General features: G+C 39.8%; 1 protein-coding gene across 2 annotated transcripts in view; it reads right to left on the reverse strand.

Moving 5' to 3' along the window:
- The window catches only part of SYT14 (synaptotagmin 14), a 218,226-nt gene extending 192,235 nt beyond the window's left edge, over positions 1-25,991 (reverse strand). Inside the window, exons 1-2 of one of the 2 annotated variants that reach the window (XM_047841636.1) lie at positions 25,800-25,991; positions 10,483-10,530 (exon numbers count right to left, since the gene is read on the reverse strand). In XM_047841636.1, coding sequence (XP_047697592.1) covers positions 10,483-10,530; positions 25,800-25,812 — 61 coding nt within the window. In that variant the 5' untranslated portion in view covers positions 25,813-25,991. Of the gene's footprint in view, positions 1-9,713; positions 9,820-10,482; positions 10,531-25,799 lie in introns of those variants that run through there. The other variant, XM_047841637.1, reaches the window with a different exon arrangement.
- Between the last annotated feature and the right edge of the window lie 1,688 nt (positions 25,992-27,679).

The raw sequence follows: 27,679 nt of genomic DNA on the forward strand, positions 1-27,679 counted from the left end.
ACAGAGCATGAACGGGGGAGGGGCAGAGAGAGAGGGAGACACAGAATCGGAAGCAGGCTCCAGGCTCTGAGCCATCAGCCCAGAGCCCAACACGGGGCTCGAACTCACGGACCGTGAGATCGTGACCTGAGCTGAAGTCAGACGCTTAACCGACTGAGCCACCCAGGCGCCCCTAAGGTACACAGTTTAAAGAAAAAGAAAAACAAGACACAAAACTACATATATAGTATTTCACCTTTTGTAAAAAGGAGAATATATATAATTCTTATTTGTTGATCTTATATATATTTCTTACATCTTATCATACATATGTCATATATTTTTCTTATCATATATAAACAACTAAACAAATCCAGAACTGGAACATTTAAAAATCTACTACATTAGGCTCTTAAAAAGTATGCACAGCTGAAGCAAACACAGAAAATAAATATAATTTTGGGGGGCACCTGGGTGGCTCGGTTGGTTAAACGTCTGACTTTGGCTCAGATCACAATCTTGTGCTTTGTGAGTTCGAGCCCCATGTCAGGCTCTGGGTTGACAGCTCAGAACCTGGAGCCTGCTTCAGATTTTGTGTCTCCCTCTCTCTGTGCCCCTCCCCACTCATGCTCGCTCTCTGTCTCTCTCTCAAAAATAAACATTTTAAAAAAATTTTTTAAAGAAAAGAAATATAATTTTTGAATTTAGGTAGGGAGTCCGTGTGGGTTCACTACCCTATATCTTTTTGGTGTGTCTGAAATTTTTATTAATTAACAAAAGGGAAATATAATTCGAGATATATCAATACCTTCCAATGGCTTCCATTTCACTTACAAAATACCAAATACGTTCATGATCTGCAAGAGCCTACACAATCTAGTCCTCCCTTACTTGTCTGGCTCTATCTATTCCTTTCCCTGCCACTCTTGTTACTGACCTTCTTTCTGTTCTTCAGGCAAGTCAAGAGCATTCCTACCTCAGGGTCTTCACACTTGTTCCTTCTGCCTGGAATGTTCTTCCTTTAGATAATGGCATGGCTTACCCCTTGCATTCCAATCCCTATTCAGTTTCCATGGTCTCAAAAAGGCCTTCCCTGACCACCCTAAATGGCTGAAGAGGTTAAGCTGCAAGCCCAATTTCCTTTACCATGATTTATTTTTCTCCATTATCACTTCTCACTTCCTAAAATATGCTTTACTTATCCTCTACTTATTATCAGTCTCCCTCCTCTAGAAGGTAAGCTCTACGAGGGCAGCCCTTTCTGTATGTTCTCCTCTAGCACCTTTACCCAGCCTTGCACATACACATTAGGAAACTTTAAGAATACATCAGGGATCATTACGTCTTATGAACCCTAACTTTCATTGCCCACATATATGCAGTGTAAACAGCACCTCTCTTTTGTGACTTGTCTCATTTACCTGCTTATAGTAGCTCTTATTATATACAACTTTTAAAATTTACCTAAAAAAAATAATAATAAAATAAAATAAAATAAAATTTAAAAATGGTAAAATTCATCAACCTTTCCCTTTAGAGATTGTACTTTCTGTGACTTGAGAATTTGTTTCCCACCCTGAAATCATATCATGATTTCAAATATTCTCTTAGAAGTTTTTAAGTTAATCCAAATAGTATTTCAGTTTATGGCATGAAAACACAGACCTACTTTTATTTTTTTCCATATGGATAACCAATTTTCCCAGCATCATTTAATAAGTAATCCATCTTTACTCTGACCTGTGATATCATCTTTCATGTAAACTAAGTTTCCCGTGTATAAGTATCTGCTTCTGTTCTGTCATGTCTCATTAGAGTACATGCCTTATCTGGGCCAATTCCATATAATTTTAATTACTGTAACTTTACAAGAAGCTCTGGATAACACTAGGGCAAGTCACCGAAGCAGAGATGGCTGCCAGCTACCGTCCATTCTCTATCTCTCCTCTATCTAGATATGGAATCAACTTCCCAGATTTAGCTTGAATGGACACTTGGCAGAACTAGTCTCAGCTTCCCTTGTAGCTATGTATGGTCATGTGACTAAAATCTGGGCAATGACACGTGAGTAGAAGTCGTTTGTTTGCAACTCTGGATCACATCCTTAAAGAGAGCGGCTTTCAAAAAAATAACCAAATAAATAAAAGAGCTACTTTCTCCCCTTCCGTTCTGGTGACTGAAGGTGGACATGGAACTTCAAACATGCCAAGGAACACAACACCTTAGGGTCCAACACAGGAAGACAGAAGCAGCTCAACAAGTAGAATCACCCACCTCTATCCTATCAGCTTAGCCTTTTCCATTAAAAGAGAAAAAACCTTTCTTGTTCAGTCACTTGACCTCTGATAAAGCAACCAAATGAATATTTTAATTAATATATACCCACCTCCCTACTATGTTCCTTTACTGCAAAGCTATCTTAGTTTATTCTTGGCTATGTGCTCTGCCATATACATTTCAGAACTAACGTGTACATTCCCTGAAAATTCGTTGTTGGGTTTTAGGTTAGAATTGCATTAAATTTATAGGTTAATTTGGAGAGTACTGCCAATTTAAACATACTGTATTTCTACCCATAAAAATTATTTATCTCTTCATTTACATATTTTCTTTTATGTCTGTAGATAAAGCTTTTTTATTTTCTCCATAAGAGTCATACACATCTTTTGTTCATTTTGTTCCTGGGTATATTACAGTTATCACAATACTCTAAGAATCTTCTTTTATTGCATTTTCTAATTGTTTGTTGCCTATTATATATAAAAGTGTGCCTTATTTTTATATAGTGATCTTGTATTAATCAAATTTATGGAACTCTCTTAGTCTAGTAATTTGTTTATAGAGTCTCCTGGAGTCTCCTGGATTTTCTACGTAATCAATATCACCTATGAATAATATTAGCATTATCCCTTCCTTTTTAAACTTATACTTTCTATTTCTTTGTCCTGGCTTACTGTACCAGCTAAGATCTCCAGTACGAGGCTGAGTAGCAACACTCATGCTTTTAATATTTCATCATTAAGTATTTGGTTTATTACCTATTTTTTTTTAATTTTTTTTTTCAACGTTTATTTATTTTTGGGACAGAGAGAGACAGAGCATGAACGGGCGAGGGGCAGAGAGAGAGGGAGACACAGAATCGGAAACAGGCTCCAGGCTCTGAGCCATCAGCCCAGAGCCCGACGCGGGGCTTGAACTCACAGACCACAAGATCGTGACCTGGCTGAAGTCGGACGCTTAACCGACTGCGCCACCCAGGCGCCCCTATTACCTATTTTTGACATATGTCATTTATTAGGTTAAAGAAGTTTTTTTATATTCTTAGTATAAAGGCTTTTATTACAAATGATAATATATTTTATCAAATGCTTTTCCTGCTTCTATTGAGATGCTCACATGACTAACATGGCAAACCTTATGAACAGATTCACATGCAACATTCTTAGGATGGTCCAACTTGTCATATGTTTGTATGTTTTCCTCAACCATTGCAGTATTTGTTTTGCTAACACTTACATTTAGATTTCTAACTAAGATTGGTATGTATTTCCCTCTCGTACTGTACTAACTCTGGTTTGGTATCAAGGTTATATTTTAGTCTCATTAAATAAATTGGGGGGGATGTTCCATTTCTTTCAGTCTCTGGAAGTTTTTATAAGATTGGGTCCTTTTTTCTTTGAAGACTGAATGGCAATTGCCTGAAAAAAACCACTTACGATTAATTTAACTTTTCTATTAGTTTAAATTATATTGTTCTCTGAAATTGTCCATTTCATCTACAACTTCAAGTTTGTCGTCAAAAAGTCGTGAATACTTTTAAGATTTTTTTAAAGCTCACTTGTAAGTGCAATTACACCCCTTTTATAAGCCTAACATTATGTACGTGTGGCTTCTGTATTTTGTCTTTAATTAACCATGCTAGAGACCTAGCTCATACCTTCCAAAGTACTGGCATTTTGGTTCTGTTGATCTTTACTGTATCGCTATCTTTGTAGTCATTCCTTCTTTCTACTTCTCTGAGCTTATGCGATAGCTCTAACTTCTTGCACTGAACGTCTTCTCATAAATTCTCATTCTCTTTTTTTCTAACTTAAGCATATATGGCAGTGACTTTATTTTAACGGCTACAAACTCTTTGGCACTATCCCCATGAAGACTCTCCTCCCCTTGAACCCAGGCCGGCTTGTAACTGCTTATATGCCAACACAGTACAGCAGAAGTGACACCAAGTACCTCCTTCTAGGTAGATTAAAAAGTCACACAGTATCTACCATACCTGTTAAGTATTGGCCACCATATGAGAAGTCTATGACTGTGAATCTACAGCTCTAGTTTTCAGTTCCTGTTTTTTTTTAATGGCTTTATTGATATATAATTCACCGTAAATGCCAACCTTTTTAAGTGTACAAGCTTCAGTGGTTTGCAGCATATTTGCAGAGCTGTGCAACCATTACCACTGTCTCATTTCAGAGCATTTTCATTACCCCAAAAAGAAACTCTGTACCCCTCGGCAGTCACTCTCCATTCCCTCTTCCCCTCAGCCACTGGAAACCACTAATCTGCTTTCTGTCTCTATGGATTTGTTTATTCTGGACATTTCATATAAATAGAATCATATAATATGTGGCCTTTTATGTCTGCCTTCTTTCACTTAGCATGTTTTCAAGGTCTATCCACATTGTAGCATGTACCAATACCCTACTCCTGTCTATTGTTGAGTAATACTCCATGATATGGATATACCACATTTGGTTTATTCATTCATCACTTCACGGGTATTTAGGCTTTTTCCACTTGGGTTATTATGAATAATGATGCTATGACTATTACAATACAGGCTTTTGTATGAACATAAGTTTTCAAATCTCTTGATTACACACCTAGGAATAAAATTTCTGGGTCATCTGGTAACACTATGTTTGACTTTCTGAGGAAATGCCTAACTGTTTTCCAAAGTGACTGCAGCAATTCACAATACCACCGGCCACATATGAAGTTCCGATTTCTCTACATCTTCATCAACACTTGTTATTGTCTTTTTTATTTTAGCTATCCTACGGGGGAGCGGAATGGTATCTCAACATGGTTTTGATTTTGCATTTCCCTAATGACCTTGTGTATTTTTTTTTCAATTTTTTTTTTAACGTTTATTTACTTTTGAGACAGAGAGAGACAGAGCATGAATGGGGGAGGGTCAGAGAGAGAGGGAGACAGAATCTGAAACAGGCTCCAGGCTCTGAGCTGTCAGCACAGAGCCCGACACAGGGCTCGAACTCAGGGACTGCAAGATCATGACCTGAGCCGAAGTCGGACGCTTAGCCAACTGAGCCACCCAGGTGCCCCTGACCTTCTGTATTTTTAATACTGATGGTTCCCTAACTTTTATCTGGGCTTAAAAATGCATTTAATTTTTTTTTAACATTTATATACTTTTGAGAGAGAGAGAGAGAATGAGCAAGCATGTGTGCCACGGAATGTAGGCAGCCCTGGACAGAAAAGATAAGGAAACAGATTCTCCCTTCAAGCCTCCTGAAGAAAAGCTTGACCTCAGCCCAGTGAAACTGACTTTGGACTTCTGGTCTCCCAAACGGTAAAAGAATAAGCTTGCGTTGTTTTAAGCCCCCAAAGTTGTGGTAATTTGTTACAGCGCTGTAGGAAACGAATACAGATTTTAGTACCTGGAAATGGGGTGCTGCTGTAACAAACGTGTAACGTGTGGTAGTGGCTTTGGAATTAGGTAACGGGGAGAAGTCTGAAGAATTATGAGCAGCATGACAGCAAAGGCCTAAATTGTCTTGAGAAATATTTATTGCCTTTTATTTTTAAAATTTTTTTTTCAACGTTTATTTATTTTTGGGACAGAGAGAGACAGAGCATGAACGGGCGAGGGGCAGAGAGAGAGGGAGACACAGATTCGGAAACAGGCTCCAGGCTCTGAGCCATCTGCCCAGAGCCTGACACAGGGCTCGAACTCACGGACCGCGAGATCGTGACCTGGCTGAAGTCAGACGCTTAACCGACTGCGCCACTCAGGCGCCCCTATTGCCTTTTAATAGAAATATGGATTCTAATGATGATTCTGCTAGTGAAGACAGAAAAAAATAAGGACTGTAGTAGGAAAAAAAGCCTATACTGTCTTAGGTCTAGAACACCTAATCAGCCATAAAGTGACCACTGTAGAAACAAATGTTAAAGGTGCTGCTGGTGAGAGGTCAGAAGGAAAGGAAGAGCATGTTATTGGAAATGGGAGAAACAAGATCCTTGTGGCAGAGAGCTTGGCTAAATCGTGTCCTATAGTTATATGGAAATTACAACTTGTAAGCAATGAACTTGGATATTTAGCTAAGGAGATTTCAAAGAAAAGTGCTGAAAGGGGGCCTGCCGCTTATAGTAAACCTTGGGAGAAAACGGATAAATTGAGAGAACTTATAAGCAAAAAGGTGCCAGGCCTTCATGATTTGGAAAATCCTGAGCCTATCCAGATTGTAAATTATGCTAAAATTAAGTACTCAATGTCAAGAAAGCATGCTCTGGAGACAAAGCCAAGGGTGTAGCTAAACAACCTTTTGCCAGTGCCTCAAAATGAACAAATTCAGTGACACAGAGGGCTCTCCAGAGAGATTAGACTTATGACTCATGGATCTCCCCTGCCATCTCAGTAAAAGCCAAGTACGGAGATGGAATTATCCAGGAAAGAGCTGTGGAGAGGCACGTTGTCTAAAGGAACGAATCCCCATGACATAATGAGAAGACTCATGAGGTTTTTGAGAGTATATATAATCACTGCCAGCTTGAACTGAAAGGGTCAAGAAGACGAAATGAAAGACTAATGGCCTCCCCAAATCCTACAGGCAGAAAACCAGTGCAGACATATGCTACCTTCCGAGAAAAAGGAAGGATGACTCCAAGGGTACAGTCTTAAACCTAAAAGGTAGACAGCCTCAGACCTCAGGCTGAGTTTTATTTCCAGGCCACGAAACTTACAGGTTTTTCCCACTTGCATTTCAAAATTGCTTAGTACCAGTGACTCCTTTCCTCCTTCCATTTTCTCACTTTTGGGGTGGCAACATGTATAACTGCTATCCTATGTCTCTTCCATCGCTGTATTTGGAGAGCAGGCAACTCGTTTGCTAGTTTCACAGGTCTGCAGATGGACAGGAATTTTAAGCCAGGATGGATCATACCCAGAGTTTCACCCATACCTGATACAAATGATTTTAGATGAGGAGTTAATGATATTTCGATGATGTTTTGGACTTTGAGTTGATAATACAACATAAGGCTTTGTAGATCAGGGTAAGGCACTTTGATTTTATTCCAGGTATAATGGAAATCCACAAAAGTGGACATACATTTAAAACCTGATTTAATAAAAACCTGATATAGATTCAATACATGTAAACCTGATACATACATATAATATACATACACACACACACACACACACACACACACACATACATACATACATATATTTTCTAAGTTTGCTTATTTTGAGAGAGAGAGCCTGCATGCAAGCAGGGGAGGGGCAGAGAGAGAGGGAGAGAGAGAATCCCGAGCAGGCTTCCTGCTGTCAGCACAGAACCCAACAGGGGTGGTGCTTGATCCCATGAACCACGAGATCATGACCTGAGCCAAAATCAAGAGTCAGATACTCAACTGACGGAGCCACCTGGGAGCCCCTCAACCTGATTTATACTTACATCATTGGTAGGTACTGTAAGGAGGTAAGAGTAGAAGCAGGGAAACCTGTCAGAAAACTACTACAGTTGTGTAGACAAGAAAGATGGGAACCCAGGCTACAATGATAACAGCAGGATGGAAAAAAGAGGATGGTTTAAAATTCTGAAGGCAGAAATGGCAGAGCTGGCTAATATATTAAATGGGAAAGACAAAGTGAAATACGCAGCTATTCCTAAATTAGGACCTGAGCAACTGGATAGACTGTTTTTTTATTTGCTGACATGGGGAAGACTGAGGAAGGTATGGACTCACGTGAGAAAATCAAGACTTGCATTTTCGACATGTCAAGTTGCTGTTCTGACAGACATCCAGATAGAAGTACCAAGTAAGTAGGGGATGTAAGACCGGGAGCTCAAGGACAGCTTGGATGGATACATTTGTGTGGCATTTAAGAGCAAACTAAATAAAATCAAACAGAAGGAAAAGATGGAAAAATGAAGTAAGCCCAGGACCAAACTCTGATACATTCTGGTATTTGAAGGTCTGACAGGAGAAAGAAGCCAGAAAGGAGACAGACAGCCAAACAGGTAAAAAGAAGCTGAATATGTCATGAGAGATGCCATTTTACCAGAATCACTGATACTAATTACAATTATTCTACTTTATTTAACCTCCATATCCTCTACTCTATGAAAGTCCAGCTTAAAGTGCAAAAGCTTTAGTTCTGAGCGTTAATTTTGAAATATTTAAATATTTGTGGAACATCCATCCACTGAGATAGGGCACTGTACTGGATGTTGAGGACATACACAGAGATTGAGACACTTTTTTCATGACATGGCTACTGTATAATTTTTTGAAATTTTAATCACATACTTAAAATTCCATAGGAAAGCAGGACGAAGTGAAAAAGCTGGACTATTATAATGGAGAGAAATCTGGGCAAAGCATTATGTGGATAGGAATCGAGACAGCAATAAAGAGTAAAAGAAGAACCATAATAAAAAGGTATGTTCAGACCATCATCTAGCCCATCTGTACTCTTCCCTCCACTGCAGCTTTATGTTCCCACTGTAGTCACAAAAGACCCTCTGAGCCTTTATCTTCCTCTCTTCTAGCTGTCTCTATTCCTGTCTTGATCCTCATTTCACCTAACTCCAGCTTTAACAGCTTTTGATTCCAACTGCTTTGTACGGTGTCTTCTGCTGTCCCGCCAAATAAATTCTGTGTTTTAAAAAGTTTTGGTGGGACAAGGTAATAACTGTAAAATTATTTACCACATCTTCAGAATTTCTGGGCTAATATGTTATAGAAGAAGATTTCAAAATGTTGACCTAGAGGAAGAAAACAATGTACACATTTGTCCCCTCTCTCTCTCTCATCTTAGGTAAGAAGTACAAATCAACAATGATGATAGCATGAACACCGTAATAAAAACATTTGAGATTTCGGGGAATGGACTTCGATTTTCTCCTTTGTGTTACCAGAAGAAAGGTAATATAGATAAACTACACTTTAATCAAGGAAGGAGACTGTTTTTAAATGGACAGCAATCACAGGCAGTGACACACAAACCATAGCGTGACCACGTCAATAATGTTCACACAAATTCCCCTACAAAGGATTATAAATTGTTTTCAACTCTAAACAAGCTGAGGCTTTCAGACCTGTTGAAGACTTACTGAAAATATGCTCAATTTTCCTGGCATGCCAGGAAGACTCACCTAATACAAATACTGACACCGCCTCAAACCTCCTTAGGGTGAAATATTAGGGACAAAAGTGCTGCCAGTTGGCCAGACTCGGGAGGGCGAATTCAGTTTTTAAGAGAGATGTAAGAAAAATAAAGTCTCCCAAGCTTCAAAATAGAAAAGAGTATGGAATTTATAAGGATTTCCTCCCCTGACCTCCCCAGGTATACCTTTTCCTTTCCTCACAGCACGCCACCGATTCGGGATTACTCATGTGTGTGGGGACTCCCAAGGTTCTCCTGATTCTTCCAAATCTAGAGAATACCTGATTGCTTTCCTCCCACCTAATAACTGAATTACCTTTCCTGGGGCCACCTTGTTGAACCACCCAGTTGTCAGGTGGCTCCTTCTAAGGAAGCATAGACAGTTGTTGGTGTCAAAGGATGTTGTGGTCTTTGGACATGATCCCGATTTGAATTTCAACCAACTCCTCACATCTCTCTGATGGGGTACAGTAATAGAACAGAAGTCAATGGGAGATCAGCATGCACTCAGATTCCAGATTCTGAAAGGGAACAAAAATCAAACCCTCCATTCTTTGCCTCTGCACCATGTCTAATAACCAACATGCTAAGAAACCAGGCTTTATCAGCCCAACAAAACTAAACATAAAGTAACAACTTTCAATAACCACATAACAAACAACAGGTACTTTATGAATGCTTATGTCTAATAAAAATAACAAATTAATATCTTTTAAATTTTTTTAATGTTTTTATTTTTTATTTTTGAGACAGAGAGAGAGAGAGAGAGAGAGAGAGAGAGAGACAGACAGAGCACGAGCAGGGGAGGGGCAGAAAGAGGGGGAGACACAGAATCCGAAACAGGCTCCAGACTCTGAGCTGTCAGCACAGAGCCTGACGTGGGGCTTGAACCCACAAACCGTGAGATCATGACCTGAGCCAAAGTCAGACGCTTAACCGACTGAGCCACCCAGGCACCCCAAAAGTTAATATTTATTAAACTGTATACTTTCTAAGTCCAAATTATCTAACATCTTACTAAAATTTAACATACACTGTGAAGTGTCCATTTTGTATCTGAATATCCATGCAGAGGACTGACTTACCTTTTCTAATACAGATAAGTTCATGTACTCCACAGGTTCTTTCTCCACCTGTTAAAAAAAAAATTTTGTTAGAAGTTAAAAAGAGGACATAATGTGAATGTGACTATTACAAAGAACTGTTTTAAATTAGCTTCTACCAATGACCTCAGGGAAAAAAAGTTGACTAATTTTCCTTAAACTCAGCTATATGATAACTTCATATTTGGAATTTTCCCAAACCCATAAATTAAGATCTTATAAAGTCTTGGAATGAAGACACTTCATTCAAGTATGTTATTTTTAAATGGCAGTCTTCTCAAGAACAAATATCATATCGCCATTTCCTAAATACCTCTTCACACCATCTAGAAAAAACACCGTAGGATCCACTTTTGTATTTGAGGTTTAATATATACAGGTAAGTTACTATGGAGGGACCAACCTTGTAAAGACACTATAGTTTATCACATATATGGTATAAAATGAAATGTAACCTTTCCCCATTCTTCAGCTACCCACTCTTATAAGTCTGTAAAAAGATAAATTTTAAAAATAGGATGATAAAAACAAATTTACCCAAAAGCTTACTTTGAGTATAATTAATATAAAAAGTATTCTATCATAAAATTAATATTATTGGTCACTGTAGAAATAGATATTCCTTCATTCTGAAACAGAATGCCCCTACTTTAAATGAATGTAAGCTAAATGAAATTTTGTAGTGTTCTATATATGTATGACCTTATAATTATGCTGTGAATTATGTTTAAACTTTGCATAATAGAAATATTAAATAATTTAATCTAGCTCATTACAAAAGTTAAGTTATAAGAAACAGAAATATCTTACAGCAGTAACATGAGGTAAATCCATGATATCCACTAAAAAAAGTAGGTCATCTGAGAAGCAAGTTAAAAAACCAGAAAACAGTACTTCTATTGCTAAAGTAGGTTAGATCTACATTCTAATTTGGTTGTAACAACGCCATGTTTGTGATTATTATCAACACTATAGACTAATCACCAGTTATCACGAAGATAGACTTAGCAAGAAGAAATACCTACCTTAAAGCTCTGATTATAAAATGCCTATTATTCAGCAAATCTCAGTGTAAATACATTGGGTCCTTACTAATTAGAATATTACCAATGAGCAACCACTGATTACTTGCTGAAGGCCAAGAACAAGCTGTAACTGTATACTACATATCTTTAATATTGAGAAGACACTAGTCAAAAACTAGAAGGAGAGGGGCGCCTGGGTGGCGCAGTCGGTTAAGCGTCCGACTTCAGCCAGGTCACGATCTCGCGGTCTGTGAGTTCGAGCCCCGCGTCAGGCTCTGGGCTGATGGCTCGGAGTCTGGAGCCTGTTTCCAATTCTGTGTCTCCCTCTCTCTCTGCCCCTCCCCCGTTCATGCTCTGTCTCTCTCTGTCCCAAAAATAAATAAACGTTGAAAAAAAAAAATTTAAAAAAAAAAAAAAAAAAAAAACTAGAAGGAGAATGTTTACCAAATTACAGAAGAAACTACTTTCAAGAGATTTGGAAGAATCATGTAACAACAATAAAATAACTATACTGATGCCATCACTGATGTTTTCACAGGCTACATAAAAATATTTTTTATATGGTCATTAAGGCCTATTCTCCAGAAGATAACACCTACAACTTAGTTTGCCTTATGTACTTAATTCATGTTCATAAGACTGTACTTGTTAAAGCCTGTATTTAAAACCAGACTTTCAGGGCACCTTGGTGGCTCAGTTAAGTGAAGCATCCGACTTCACTCATATCATGAACTCACAGTTTGTGAGTTCGAGCCCCATCTCAGGCTCTCTGCTGTCAGCACAGAGCCCACTTCAGATCCTCTGTCCTCCTCTCTCTCTGCGTCCCTCACCCCTCTCAAAAATAAACATTAAAAAAAAAAAACCAGACTTTCCCCCATATTTAATGCAAATCAGTTAGGTTTTAGTATACACATCTAATCTCAAATATAAGTGCATTGTTTGTACAGCCTAAGTGCTAATGGTAACATAAAACTATTAACAGTAACATAAACTATTAGAATCTAAGACTTTCCTCAAAACTATAAAATGACAAGGAAAGCTAACTCCCACTTTTAAAAGTATTCGATTCATCTATATCAAATGAAAGAACCTCATAAATAAAAAGCTAAGTCAAATAATTACTATATTTTAAATTTACAGCCAATAGATAATTGTCAAATGTGTCAAAGTAGCACAAAAATCACATAATTAGAAAAAGTGAGACTGTGCTCTACTCTTCCTGATATCTGTCCCAAAAATTCCAACCAACAAGGGAGATCTCAGTGATGTACATGTGGAAAGCAAGAGCAATCACTATTATTACTGAAATGGAAAGGAATATTAAGGACAAATAAATGCCAGGCAATAAAGTAAAATTTAGGGGAAAAAAAAAACCCCTCCCTTTTAAAAGTACAAAAGAAGAAACACAGAAAGCTAAATAAAATTTACTATATTACTGGACCATGAAATCGATATTCCTTTGGTTTTCAATCCTTTTTGAGACCGGTAAGAGTGTTTAGGAAAAAATATGCATTCTATATACTAAATGTGTATGTTTTAAAGTATGTGTTTGGGAGTCAAAGGCTTAAATACTTTTTCAATCAGAGATAGTGAACTGTGTATAAACTTTATGCCTTGTTTTAAAATCTCTAAAAATAAATCTGAAAAGTTTCCAAGTGAGTCAAATTTGCAAGCAAAAGGCAAGTCATTGTAGGCATAGCTTGACTTAGATATGGTGGCAATTCAAAAAGTGGTTTACTGATTTTAAGAGTATAATGCAGGGGCGCCTGGGTGGCGCAGTCAGTTAAGCGTCCGACTTCAGCCAGGTCACGATCTCGCGGTCCGTGAGTTCGAGCCCCGCGTCAGGCTCTGGGCTGATGGCTCGGAGCCTGGAGCCTGTTTCCGATTCTGTGTCTCCCTCTCTCTCTGCCCCTCCCCCGTTCATGCTCTGTCTCTCTCTGTCCCAAAAAAATAAATAAACGTTGAAAAAAAAATAAAAAAAAAAAAGAGTATAATGCATAAGGGGAATGATTTTTTGAGGTAGATACATAAGTATATATATGTATGCATATATACATATATAACAAATATGTATATCAAATATATAGAAGAATGATTACTTGTATATCAAATACATACAAGAATGATTATTTTTATTCAGCTATTATTGGCATATAACACTGTGTAAGTTCAAGATGCACAAGCTGATTTGATACATTTACATATCGCAATGATTACCACTATAGCATTAGCTAACACCTCTATCACATTACATAATTATCAGTTGTTTGTTGTAGTCACAATTAAGATCTAGTCTGTTAGCAATTTTTAAGTTTATAACACAGAATTGCTGTCTAAAACCACTATACTGTGCATTAGATCTCCAGGACTTATTTATCTACAGGTTGCAAGTTTTTTCCCTTAAACATCTTTCCAATTCCCCCACATCTCCCAGACCCTGGTAACCACCATTCCACTCTCTGTTTTTACAAGTTCAGCTTTGGTAGATTCCACATTTAAGCGATACTATACACTATTTGTCTTTTATTTTTATTTTTTTGGATTTAAAGGAATTTCTTTCTTTTTTTGTCTTAATATGAAATTTATTGTCAAATTGGTTTCCATACAACACCCAGTGCTCATCCCAACAGGTACCCTCCTCAATGCCCATCACCCACTTTCCCCTCCCTCCCACCCCCCATCAACCCTCAGTTTATTCTCAGTTTTTAAGAGTCTCTTATGGTTTGCCTCCTTCCCTCTCTGTAACTTTTTTTCCCCTTCCCCTATGTCTTTTATTTTTAATGTTTACTTATTTTTGAAAGAGAGGGAGACAGCATGAGTGGGGGTGGGGCAGAGAGAGGAGACACAGAATCCAAAGCAGGCTCCAGGCTCTGAGCTGTCAGCACAGAGCCCAATGAACCCACAATCCATGAGATCATGACCACAAATGAGGTCGGACACCCAACCTACTGAGCCGCCCAGGCGCCCCACTATTTGTCTTTTTGTATCTGACTTATTTCACTTATCGTAATGCCTTCAATCAAGGTCCATCCATGTTGGCAGGACTTCCTTCTTTTTAGGTCTGAGAAATATTCCATTGTATATACATACACCACATTTTTATCCATCCATCCGCTGATGGACACTCAGGTTGTTTCCTTATCTTAGCTATTGTGAATAATGCTGTAATAAACATGGAAGCACAGATACCTCTTCAATATATTCTTTTCATTTCCTTTGGATACATACCCATTTGTGGCACTGCTGTATCTCATGGTAGTTCTATTTTTAATTTTTTAAGGAACCTCCATGCTGTTTTCTGCAGTGGCTGAACCAATTTGGAGGAATGAGTACTCAAAGTAATAAATTAGCCAATCTCTTTATTTTTTTTTTAATTTTGTTTTAATCTTTATTTATTTAAAAAAATTTTTTTTTCCAACGTTTATTTATTTTTGGGACAGAGAGAGACAGAGCATGAACGGGGGAGGGGCAGAGAGAGAGGGAGACACAGAATCGGAAACAGGCTCCAGGCTCTGAGCCATCAGCCCAGAGCCTGACGCGGGGCTCGAACTCCCGGACCGCGAGATCGTGACCTGGCTGAAGTCGGACGCTTAACCGACTGCGCCACCCAGGCGCCCCCTAATCTTTATTTATTTTTGAGAGAGAGTACAAGTAGGGGAGGAACAGAGAGAGAGGGTGACATTGAATTCAAACGAGGCTCCAGGCTCTGTGCACAGAGCCTGACGCAGGGCTTGAACTCACGAACCACGAGTTCATGACCTGAGCTGAAGTCAGACACCCAACCGCTCAACCGACTGAGCCACCCAGGCACCCCTAGCCAATCTCTTTAGAAAGAGATGTCTTCTGTTAAAATGAATAATTATCCCCCAAATGAACTCATATAAATAAAAATTTTCACACATCAAATTTACTTCAAAGACATAACAATAATGAAGACTTGGAGACCATAACAGAATGACAGAATATAAAAAGGCTAGAAGTCAGAAATAAAGTTGTCTAGCTCAATCCAGATAAACAAACTGAACCACTAAACGTTAAGTAGAGTTGCCCAGGGTCACTAGTTTATTGCCAGAAAAAATAATTAGTACACTAGGGTTAACACGGTAAGAAATTTAAATATCAATTTTTCTTCACTTTTACAAATAAAATAAAAATTATGTAATTGTTTTCTAACCCTCTCAGGTAATTAAATTTTTTTTTTCAACGTTTATTTATTTTTTTGGGACAGAGAGAGACAGAACATGAACGGGGGAGGGGCAGAGAGAGAGGGAGACACAGAATCGGAAACAGGCTCCAGGCTCCGAGCCATCAGCCCAGAGCCTGACGCGGGGCTCGAACTCCCGGACCGCGAGATCGTGACCTGGCTGAAGTCGGACGCTTAACCGACTGCGCTACCCAGGCGCCCCAAGGCCCTCTCAGGTAATTAAAATACAAGTCAGTTTCTCAAAACTATTCTTGGAGATAATACCAGCATTGCTCTTGAAATAATCATCTCAGCAACATGGAAATGAGAGATAGAAAATGACAAGCTTAGTCAAAGTTACCATCTTTTCCCTCAGGCAAACCCATGTAGGAGCATAATATAAACTGGCAGAATCCTCTACAATTGGCGTAAGTACATAGTGTAAGAGGAAATAGATGTGTATGGGCGCACATACACACATACATACATGCTGCGAATGTGCGCATGTGTGTGTTTGTGTATGAATGGACACATGATTGAGAGTGTGCCTGGGAACCAGGAATTTCTTTTTAAGTGGAGACGAGGTGGGTGATAGGGACTTACAAAGTATGTACTTTTCCACATGACTACATATGGAAAACATGTGGGGAGCCTGGGTGGCTCAGTTAAGCATCTGACTCTTGATTTCCACTCTCTGGTCATGATCTCACGGATTCATGAGATCAAGCCCCATGTCAGGCTCTGTGATGACAGCACAGAGCCCACTTGGGATTCTCTCTGCTGCTGTTCTGCTTGTGTGTGCGCACGCACTTGCTGTCTAAATAAATAAATAAACTTTAAAAAAAAAAAAAGGAAAATATGCAGTGATGCTCTAGTCCCATCAAAATATGGCCAGGTATACAAAAATGCAATTAAACCCGAAGATTTAGTTCACTGAAAATGGATCTAGGAGTCCTTTCTGAAATTGACTTTATTTTGTCTACCATGTTAACTTTGACCAATAACCTAAGTCACCACAATTTACAGGCAATATTAACTTCTCAAACAGCACAAGGCTACTTTAGAAATACCTTAAATTCTACCTTATCTAAAGATCAGCAAAACACATGCATTAAAGTGGTCAAAATTAAATTAATGTCTAGCTTACACTGATAAACTCTGTTATAGCTAATTGTTATAGCTATATATAATAAGCATGAAATGTTAAATATTTCCTGTTAATGTTGCCAACTACCACCTTCCCCAACCAATTTAACTCATTTAGACCACAGTCACTAATCTATAGATACTTTTCAGTTTTAACCCTAATTAAGTTATTCAAGGAATGATACCAATTTTGGTGCCTAATTGAAAGCACAGTATTATGGAAAGACCATGGTTTCTGAATTGAGTCAGCCTTCAGTTTTCAAGTCAGCATCACCTAGTATTGTCTTTGTAAACCTTGTGCCTGTAAGAAAAAATAAAAATAACTAAACACATTTGTAAAGTAGTAATAATAGTTAACTCCAGGATGGAAAATAGCTTTCCTATCGTATACCAATTCTAGGCTATTAAAAGTAGCTGCTGGCATGGGGTGGAGGGCAATGTTGAGAAGGATTCTGAAACAAAGTTGATACTTGGTAGGGAGATGTTAAAAAGACACTTGAAGGAAACAGATGACTACTACAGGAGAAACCGAGAACAGTGCCATGCATTTGCCATCCACACTGTGATAATGGATAGATGATGCCTAGCCCATGGTGAGCACCAAAAAATGTTAATTCCCTTTGCATTCCTCACAAGGACAAAACTCAAAGAAAACTTAGACTTATGCCTAGAGACAGAAAAGATTCTGTATGTTTTCTTCTCTTCTACAGCATTAGTTACCAGTTAATTTCAAACACTCTCCTGTGTAAATATTCCAAAATAAACATTAATCTTCTCATACTTCTTATCCTCTTTTTAGCAATTTTCTTAAAAACAACAACAACAACAAACTTTTGGGCCTCCAATCATCTGGGAGTTATCCTCCCAAATTGGAATTCTTTTATTTTATTTTTTATTGTTGCTATTCAATTACTAGAGTTAAAATAATCTGCATAAGTATTTTCTCTCTCTTTTTTTTAAGTGTTTATTTATTTATTTTGAGAGAGAGGTGTAGAGAGAAAGAGGGAAGAGAGAGAGAATCCCTGTCTCTGCACTGTCAGCGCAGAGCCCAACACAGGGCTCAACCCCAGGAACCGTAAGATCATGACCTGAGCCAAAATCAAGAGTCTGATGCTTAGCTAACGGATTCACCCAGGCGCCCCTGAATAAGTCCTTCCTATATTTACTTTTACAAACTCTTTTTATTTATAACATTCCTATACCATAGCCTAAGTTTTGAGACATATATTCGGCACCATTCCAGCATCACACAGAACAACCAAGTGTACCTCTTTTCATAACAATATCTTAGAGTACTTTATAATTTGCAAATCTTGCTAAGTACAGTATATCTTTTGATCCATGTAAGTTCCTATAAATTTATTCAATAATTTTTTTCCAGGAGGTACAAGTTTATCTTATAAAAGTAAATTTATTGTTCACAAACATAACCCATTTTTCCTACTTCTGAGCCACTTTTACTTCAGTTTTTAAGTTAATTAAGTTTTTGACTTTTTAGATGCTCATTAAGATAACACCATAAATCCCTGAATAAGTATATGCTCAAAAAAAAAGGGAGCATACTACTGGGGAGCCTGAGTGGCTCAGCTGGTTGAGCGACCGACTTTGGCTCAGGTCATCTCAGTGTTCCCGAGTTCTGTGCTATAGCACAGAGCTCGCTTCAGATCCTCTGTCCCCCCTCTCTGTCCCTCCCCTGCTTGCAGGTGCATACTCACTGTCTCCCAAAAATAAATCTAAAAAATTTAAAAAAGGTATTCTACTTAATTTTCTACTTAAAACACCTGTGTTTTGACTACTGCACCAGTTCATTTGTTAAAATTACTAATATGCATTATTGTATTAGTAAGTTCAAAATGCTGAAGATAATTTCTCATTAAAATCCTCTATCTCCTGATGACTCCTAATACAGCCTTACAACTGTAATGTTTTGAATGTACATATGGATCTTAGAAGTTTGTTTTTAAATAACTTCCTAAATAAACAAATTCCTGATGACAGTTTGCTGCGTTGTCACTATTTCTTCCTTCTTAAAAAAAAAAAAAGTCAATGAAGGGTTCCAATTTTTTAGGTTTCAATTAAGATTTTACTACACATACATACGAAATATGCACATAATTATCTTATTCAAAAGTCTACAATGTTTCATTGACAGTAGTTTGTTGAATCTGACGTTCTCCCCCACAGGCTTGTCACATTAGGTATAAACTAGGTAGGACTTGGGAGTGGAGGAAAGAATGAAGTCAGCTAACTGGAAATCTTCCAAGACAGTCTAGTATGCTACTACACATATGCTATGGACAAACACTATAATCACTTTAAAGAAAATAATAACGTAAGCAGCATTACTCAACAAATAAATAAGCCAACGTGGTTCTCTAGCTTTCTATGCCGGCCTGTGCCACTGTGTTCTGACACTACCTAAACCAATGAAAAAAGGAAATGTTTCTTAATGCAACTGTTTCTCTAATGTTCCCTAGGTTTTTTCTAATTTGGTTTAGTGAGTTAGGACAGAAACCTTAAATAGACTGTAAATTATTCAAGAGTAATTACAGAGAGAGGTCTCTGAACAAACATACCTCACATCTAGACATATCCTGAATCTCTGCAAAACATCAGGAATTTTATACCTGCCGAAAGTCAAAATATCCCTTTTAGGAATATCATTGATTACACTTAACTGTAAATCCTCCAAAAATAAACTGCTCGATAAACTGTCTCATTCTGCCACAGACTGCAGACAGGCACGACTTCCTAATTCTATCATCCCCCATTACATCCTAATGAGCTCTTACAATAACATGGAAAGCAGGAAAGGAGTGTGATGTTCTCCCTCAGGACTTGTAGCAGAACATGTTTGTACTGGGATTTCTTAATTCGATACTTCAAAAGTCCAAATTCTGCCTTGGAAATCTTAGAGTCACAACAAACCTTCAAAAGCACCTCAGAATTGTACTGATGATTAAAAAAGTACGTATGTGGAAGTGTGTGGTAAACGACAAAGTGCCTTATGAATAAAAGGTATATACACACACACACATACACACACAGATTCTTTCTAATATAGTCTTCTTTTATAACTTTAAAAAATGTTACCCAGAGAGGTAAAGTAGTTAAAGTTGATATACAGCACATTAACAACAAAAGTGAGTACTTTTACCTCTATTTTGATACTCCTATGGAAGTCAGAAAAATGTGGAGTGAGGGAAGGAGGGGCATAGGTCAGATCATTAAAGGCCTGCTCTAACCTCAGATTTTAAATAATTTATATGTTACAAAGATAACTAGCAACAGTTCAGAATACGGGTTGGAAGGAACCCTGAAACTGGTGCTAACAAGAATAGCTAGGAAACTAATACAAGCCCTTTAATGAGGGGGAATAAACTAAAGTATAAGCACTAAGCATCATAAATTCGTTTGAGATGTAGACTTGGCAGGACTTAGTGATCAACAAGATGTGGGGGGTGAATTTCAAGACAAGGTTGATTTCCAGATTTCTATCTCAGATGTCTGGTTACTTAAAAATGACACTCAGATGGTAAATTTGCATAGAGTGGGGATACAGAAACTGGATGTGGTGGCTGTGATGACAACTTTAGGACATTTTGAATGTCCCAAACTAAATATTTTGGATTGTTGTGGAACACCCATGATATCTAGCTACTATCTGAAAATACAAATTAGGAAAACTCTGTGTGCTTTTATTAACAGTGCACTTTTATTTGCTTTTTTAAAGTCTACTTATTTGGGGAGGGGGGAGAGCACAGAGTCTGATACAGGGCTTGAACCCACCAACTGTAAGATCATGATGTGAGCTGAAACCAAGAGTCAGATGCTTAAGCAACGGAGCCACCCAGGCGCCCCAACACTTTTCATTTTTTTAAGTTATTTAAATTCCAGTTAACATACAGTGTAGTATTAGTTTCAGGGGTACAATATAGTGATTCCACACTTCCATACATCACTCGGGTCTCATCACAAGAATTAATACTGCACTTTTAATTTTACTGCTCCAGAAAGCTGAACTAGAAGGACTAGTAGATAGACAGAAGTTAATGAATGGCAGATTTTTGGTCAAATACATCTGGGAATCAATGTAATCAACATCTATAATTTACAGAATTCCATTATAACTATTTAAAAAATATTTGTGGGGCGCCTGGGTGGCGCAGTCGGTTAAGCGTCCGACTTCAGCCAGGTCACGATCTCGCGGTCCGTGAGTTCGAGCCCCGCGTCAGGCTCTGGGCTGATGGCTCAGAGCCTGGAGCCTGTTTCCGATTCTGTGTCTCCCTCTCTCTCTGCCCCTCCCCCGTTCATGCTCTGTCTCTCTCTGTCCCAAAAATAAATAAACGTTGAAAAATATTTGTGGACTATATACTATACTCAGATACTGTGCAAAATGTAAGGAGTAAAAAAATGAAGAAGATATTACCTTCTGGAATTGACAGGAAAGACAAATTATAAACAAGTGATTACAAAATTACTCAATATGTGCAATTACAGCAGTATGTAGAGAAGATAAGAACAGGATTAAGAATGGAAACACAGGGGCACCTGGGTGGCTCAGTCGGTTGAGCGCCTGACTTCAGCTCAGGTCATAATCTCATGGTTCACTGAGTTTGAGCCCCGCATCAGGCTCTCTGCTGTCAGCACAGAACCTGCTTCGGATCCTCTATCCCCCACTCTCTCTGCCCCTCCCCTGCTCTCTCTCTCTCTCAAAAATAAATAGAAACATTGAAAAAAAAAAAAAGAATAGAAACACAAAGAACATTAGGCAAAGAAGATGAAGGAAAGACTGAGAAGTAATCAAGAGAGAGGAGAAAATTTCCTAAACACAGGAAATGGTTAACAATGCCAGACTGACAAAGGCCAACATTACAAGAATTAATACACTGGATGAAAACTATAGGTCTTGATAGGCTAGAGCAGACCAATGATTCCCAACATGATTACCACCAGACCTCTAGGGTAACAATAAGGATCTGTAAACTATTCGATATTTCAAAATGCTTTCTCAAAATTGTACTTTAATTTAAGATAGGTGGGGTGCCTGGGTGGCTCAGTCGGTTAAGCGTCCTGACTTCAGCTCAGGTCATGATCTCACGTTCGGTGAGTTCGAGCCCCGCGTCGGGCTCTGTGCTGACGGCTCAGAGCCTGGAGCCCGTTTCAGATTCTGTGTCTCCCTCTCTCTCTGACCCTCCCCTGTTCATGCTGTTTCTCTCTGTCTCAAAAATAAATAAACGTTAAAAAAAAAATTAAAAAAAAAAAAGATAGGACTAAATTCTTTTTTTTTAATGTTTATTTATTTTTGAGAGAGAGAAAGAGAGAGACAGAGAGAGAGAGAGGAGGACACAGAATCCAAAGTAGGCTTCAGGCTCCAAGCTGTCAGCACAGAGCCCAACATGCGGCTCAAACTCACGAACCATGAAATCATGACCTAAGCTGAAGCTGGACACTTAACTGAATGAGCCACCCAGGCACCCCTAGAACTAACTTCTTTACCTCTGACTGGAATTATATTAGATCAGTGTGGTAACACCATCATCGTATATTTGTCTGAGTCCTGACTAGCACTTACTTTCTGATAAAAGGAGGAAGTGAATGATTACGTACAATATGGGTTTTACATAAAGGAGGAAATAAAAGTAACCGTCAGTACTTAAAAATCTAAATTCAAGGGCTAAAAGGTGGAGCCAGAGCTAGGAAGAATATGCTTAACAGATACAAATGATCTGTTCTTTGAGTCAAAACACTGGTTTGCTATGCAAGGGACTGAAGACACCTGATGTGAAAGAAGTCCAGGTGAAAGAGACTCTATGGTTTTGGTTCATTTCAACCTCATCTTGAGCCAACATACAGTTCCAAAAAGGCTATGCTAATATTAAGCTACATTAATAGGATTATGCACAAGATAAGAAATGGCAGAACAGTTTTAAATGTATGCTACTCAGCAACGCATCTGGAATGGATTTCATTTCAAACTTTAAAACATACATACAACTATACACCATCCAGAGGAAGAGCTGGTTATTCTGTCTAGAAAGTGTTCAAAAGTTGTCTTCAAATGGCAGAAGGGATGTCATGTATATAGGGAATAGAGGGCTTTTAATTTATTGCTCCAAACGGCAGATCTAGGAGTAGTAGTTAGAAAGAAGTTACTGAATGGCAGGTTTTTGGTCAAATTCAAAGACCTCATGAACTGTAAGAATTATACTTCCACTTGGCAGACATTGTTCAATGTCCACTGGCACATGAGTTCAATAAATTCATCCCCATTGAGTGTTTTTATACAAAAGATGATTCATCCTTTGTTGTTCACACCGTATTGTAATTACATGACTAAAATTATCTGTCTCCCCAACTAGAACATGTGCTCCTTGAGGGAAGGAGTGCAGTCTTAGTCATCTTTATGGCCCCATAGAGTCCAGCACAGAACACTGAGTACAGCTAGTGCTCATTAAGTCTGCTGAATTAACAGGTGAATGAAGGGACTGAATGTTTTAAGAACCACTTCATTGGGAAGAAGGTTGAATGAGATGCCCCCTTGGGCCACTAAAATCCTAAAACGTCTCTAGTACAAAGCCATCATCCAGAGTTCATTTTACTTCATAAAACAGCATGGGAGGGGTGCCTGGGTGGCTCAGTTGGTTGAGCCTCTGACTTCAGCTCAGGTCATGATCTCGCAGTTCGTGAGTTCGAGCCCCGCGTCAGGCTCTGTGCTGACAGCTCAGAGCCTGGAGCCTGCTTCAGATTCTGTGTCTCCCCCTCTCTCTGCACCCCCCCCCCACCCGTTCATGCTCTGTCTCTCTCTATCTCAAAAATAAATAAACATTAAAAAAATTAAAAAAAAACAGCATGGGAATGTGCTGGGGTGGAGGGTGCGGGGGGCAGCTGGTGGCTCAGTTGGTTTTAAGCGTCCGACTACAGCTCAAGTCATGATCTTGCAGTTCATGAGTTGGAGCCCCATGTCAGGCTCTGTGCTGACAGCTGGGAGCCTGGAGCCTGCTTCAGATTCTGTGTCTCCTTCTCTCTCTCTGCCTCTCCCCTGCTCAAGCTCTGTTTCTCTCTCCCTCTCAAAAATAAATAAACATTAAAAACAATTTAAAAAAAAAAAGTGTTCCGGTATGTAATAAACAGCACAGTTAGACTAACCTGACCTGACATCTTTATTTGAAATGCTAATACTAACTTTAGTCTCTATACCAAACTAGAAAAAGTATAATTTCCAATCTTTATATTAAGAAGACTTTGACAAATGTTTAAGTATTTAAAAACCGATGAGAGTATCTAAAACACAGAAGAATCTCTAGGAGAATTTCAAATATCTTGTTCCTTAAACATACTAGTAGTAAAAGGCAGAACAAAATGCCATCAGTTAACATAAAAAAAGGAATCAATCACATTTAACTGTGGGGTAGGAAAGACTGAGAAAAAGAGGAAAAACTAAAATATATCAAGAAATTACAAGTTACAAGATCAGATCCAGATGCTATTATACCTTCCGCATAAACCTTTTTAGCTTTACCACATCATTAAGAAATACTACCACAAACTGGTTGGGGAATTAAAGTACAAAACATTAATCAGTGGATTTGGTTGCTGGGTTTTTAACCTCTAGTAAAAAGTACAATAAGGAAAAGAGTTTGAAAGTACCACTCTGGGTAACAGGAATATCAAAGGTTATAAAATAGATCTTGTTTCCAGTGCTATCCATCGTTTTGGCTAAAGTAGCTATTTGAAATGTGTGAATGTGTCTGAAATGTGTGTCTTGCATATAATAGGTACAATCTCTTAAATAAGCATAAACACAGCTAAAGTTATTTTGGAGGATGCAGGATCTGACAAAAAGGAACCCCCAGAGCTGTATGTTACTGGTGATTAGTCAGTCACCAAGATGGGAAGTGCTCTGAAAAGTTTTGTTTACGAGGAACACACATAAAATCTGAGCTAATGAGGATACAGCCAAAGGTACCTAGAACATCTGTACAGATGATGTGAATCTGTACACACGGACGTGCACCCAGGTAAATTTTACAAATTTTCACTGTCTGAGTTAAGCTCAGAAGGACACAGGCTGGAAGATGGTGCAGTCTTTCACATAAACATCCTAGCCGTGTGATACTAATTTTCACAATATCCTCCTTAAAAGCAAAGCAAAATACAGACACTTCCAAAAACATGGAACAGGAAGAAAATACACTCTGATGGCAACTACCTCATCTGGCTAGGTGGTAAACACTAAGTATTTCGAAAATACGAGTATTGTTGACACTAACACTTAATGGACTGATACACACGCAGGATTCTAAGAGCGTGCGTTTGTTATTTCAGATGTATTTACTTCTCTTTCCCAGAGAAAAAGCAGTTTTGAGTGTTAGGGGAAAAAACACTTGAGGAAATTAACTTCATCCCAAATTTCTTAGCCCCCTAACAGCAGCAAACAGAGGGGAATGGACGAAGAGTGCGGTCCAGCGTCAGCTCCAGAGCAGGGACTAAGAATGGTTAGCACTGGGACAGCAAAACTGGACTTCCAGTTTGGTAGCAAAGCGGGTACTTGCCGGAGGAGGGGGTACGGGGGGTGGGCGATGGAAGGGGCTAAGCCCCGCGATCCCTCGCTCCCCGGGCCCGTCCCGCGGGGCTCTGCAGGGCCGCACCGGAGCCCCACTCGGCGCCGCCAGGCACGGCACCTGTCAGGCGCACCGGCTCCTCCCCGCGCCGGGCCCCGGGCCGAGGCCGAATGGACCGCCAGGGCCGGAGCAAGTCGGGCGGACCCGAGGCGCCGCTCCGCCCACCCGTCTCCCGAGACGCGGTCTGGACCCCTGCGCCTCCCCAGCCGGCTCCCCTCCCGCAGGCGAGCGCCCCACCCGCGCCACGGCCTCCCGGGCGCCTCGGAGCCCCGCTCCCTGGGCGTTCCCCCTCCTCCCTCACCGCGGCCGGCCTCCACTTACCTTCAATCGCCATGATGTGCTCGCCATGGACCGCACCAACTGGATGGCGGGGGCGGCGGGCCGGCGTGCGGGCGGAAGACGCACGGAGTCCGCCAGCCAGAGGGGCGGGGCAGGCCCCGCAAACGCCCGGCTGCGCAGCCCGGAGGGGAGCCGCGGGCGGGGCGGGCTGGGGCGGGGCGGAGGAGGGGCGCCCCGAGCGTCCGACTGCTGGCCGCCGAAGAAATGGAACCTTCCCGGGCTGCCGCCGCCGCTGGCGGCACGTGACGCCGCCCCGCCCCCACCCCGCCACCCCCACAGCGCCTCGCGCCGGGATTCAAAATAGGTGCCCAGTCTGGGGAGCCCCGGCACCTTCGCCGGAGACCGGCCCGAGGCGCACTGAGCATGTGCAGGAGGCTCCGACTCGCTTGGCCCGGGGCTTCCCCGGGCCCAGGACCACGGCAGAGGCGTACGCATCTCGGGTGCTGGCAGCATCCGTAGCCGAAGAAGGAGAGTAGGGAAAGGATGTGGTCAGGACCATGGACAGGTCTCCTCGCTTGAAGACTGGGCTCGGGGATTCCCACCCAATGACTCCTTGTTTAGGTAATCTGAAGGTCTGTTTTGGTTTTGCTTTACTTTGCCTGAATCAGCCAAGTACTCGCCTCAAATCTCTGCTCTGGGGTGAAGAGACAGCTAGTTGGCAAAGAGCAAACAGGAGAAAGGCATCCTAAGGACAGCAGCTTCCGTTGCGCTCCCCCTATCTCTGTTTCTCTCTCTCTCTCTCTCTCTCTCTCTCTCTCTCTCTCTCTCTCTCTGTCTCTGTCACGCACACACACACACGCACACATTTCTAATAAAGCTTGCCACTACCCTGAGCTTGGTTTCCACTTTGGAAATAGGAGTTGATATTTATCTCCACATTATAAACACACCTTGAGGCCATACAAAAGTAGGGATCAGACAGTTTTGATAAAGGGCCTGAAAAGCATGTCACATGCAGCTTTTTTAAAAATCTACAAACCTGTGGATGTTATGAACAGTTACAGGCCAATCTAGAACACAGCAACACTTAGCCCCTTCATTTTTTACCTAAAGTACTTGAACCACTCAACCATTTACCCAATTCGCAACTTCATTTGGTACTGAGAGTCTGGACAATCAACAACATTGAGGAATAGGGACTTAACTGATTCTGAAATGAAGAGAAAATGGTAACTCCTAGCGCCAAATAGCTATATTGGGGACTGACACAAAGAAGAAAAGATTTTGCACTTATGTAAGTGAGGTTGGACTGTAAATCTAGAGCAGAACTGTCTTTCATTGCTTTTATATAATCCCTCCCTCAGTCACAGCTTATGTTCAATTAGACATTCATTCTTTACCATTTTCATTAATTCAGTGAATATTTACTGAACCAGGAACTGTATACTAAAAGCAGGCTACAAGCAAGAGTTGTTATTTAAGGAACAAATTGTACCCAGAAAATATTTAAACGTCCATATTTCAGGAAAGCTGTGTGTGTGTGTGTGTGTGTGTGTGTGTGTGTGTGTGAGAGAGAGAGAGAGAGAGAGAGAGAGAGAGAGACAGATTATCTATGAAATATAGGTAAAATATGTATAGTGCCAAAGATATTTTCTCCAGGTAACCTCCCTAAAAATGTCTTGAATTCTAAAGCATGTGTTTGAACTTGAAACTGACAGTTCTGAGTTTATGGTTTCTGACTGGCTCTGAGTAATCCAATTGTTCAACCTTTTTAAGAATTTCATATGGAAAGTCAGAAAGACCTAATTATTATTATTTCATCACCAACACACAAGTTACTATATATATAACCAAGTTGTGTGAGCTTCCATGCCCAGGTTAATATCACCATAGTTTGCTCAGGAAATTAATTTGTACATGTG

This window comes from Prionailurus viverrinus, chromosome F1 (assembly GCF_022837055.1).
Source record: "Prionailurus viverrinus isolate Anna chromosome F1, UM_Priviv_1.0, whole genome shotgun sequence".
NCBI classification, from domain to species: domain Eukaryota; kingdom Metazoa; phylum Chordata; class Mammalia; order Carnivora; family Felidae; genus Prionailurus; species Prionailurus viverrinus.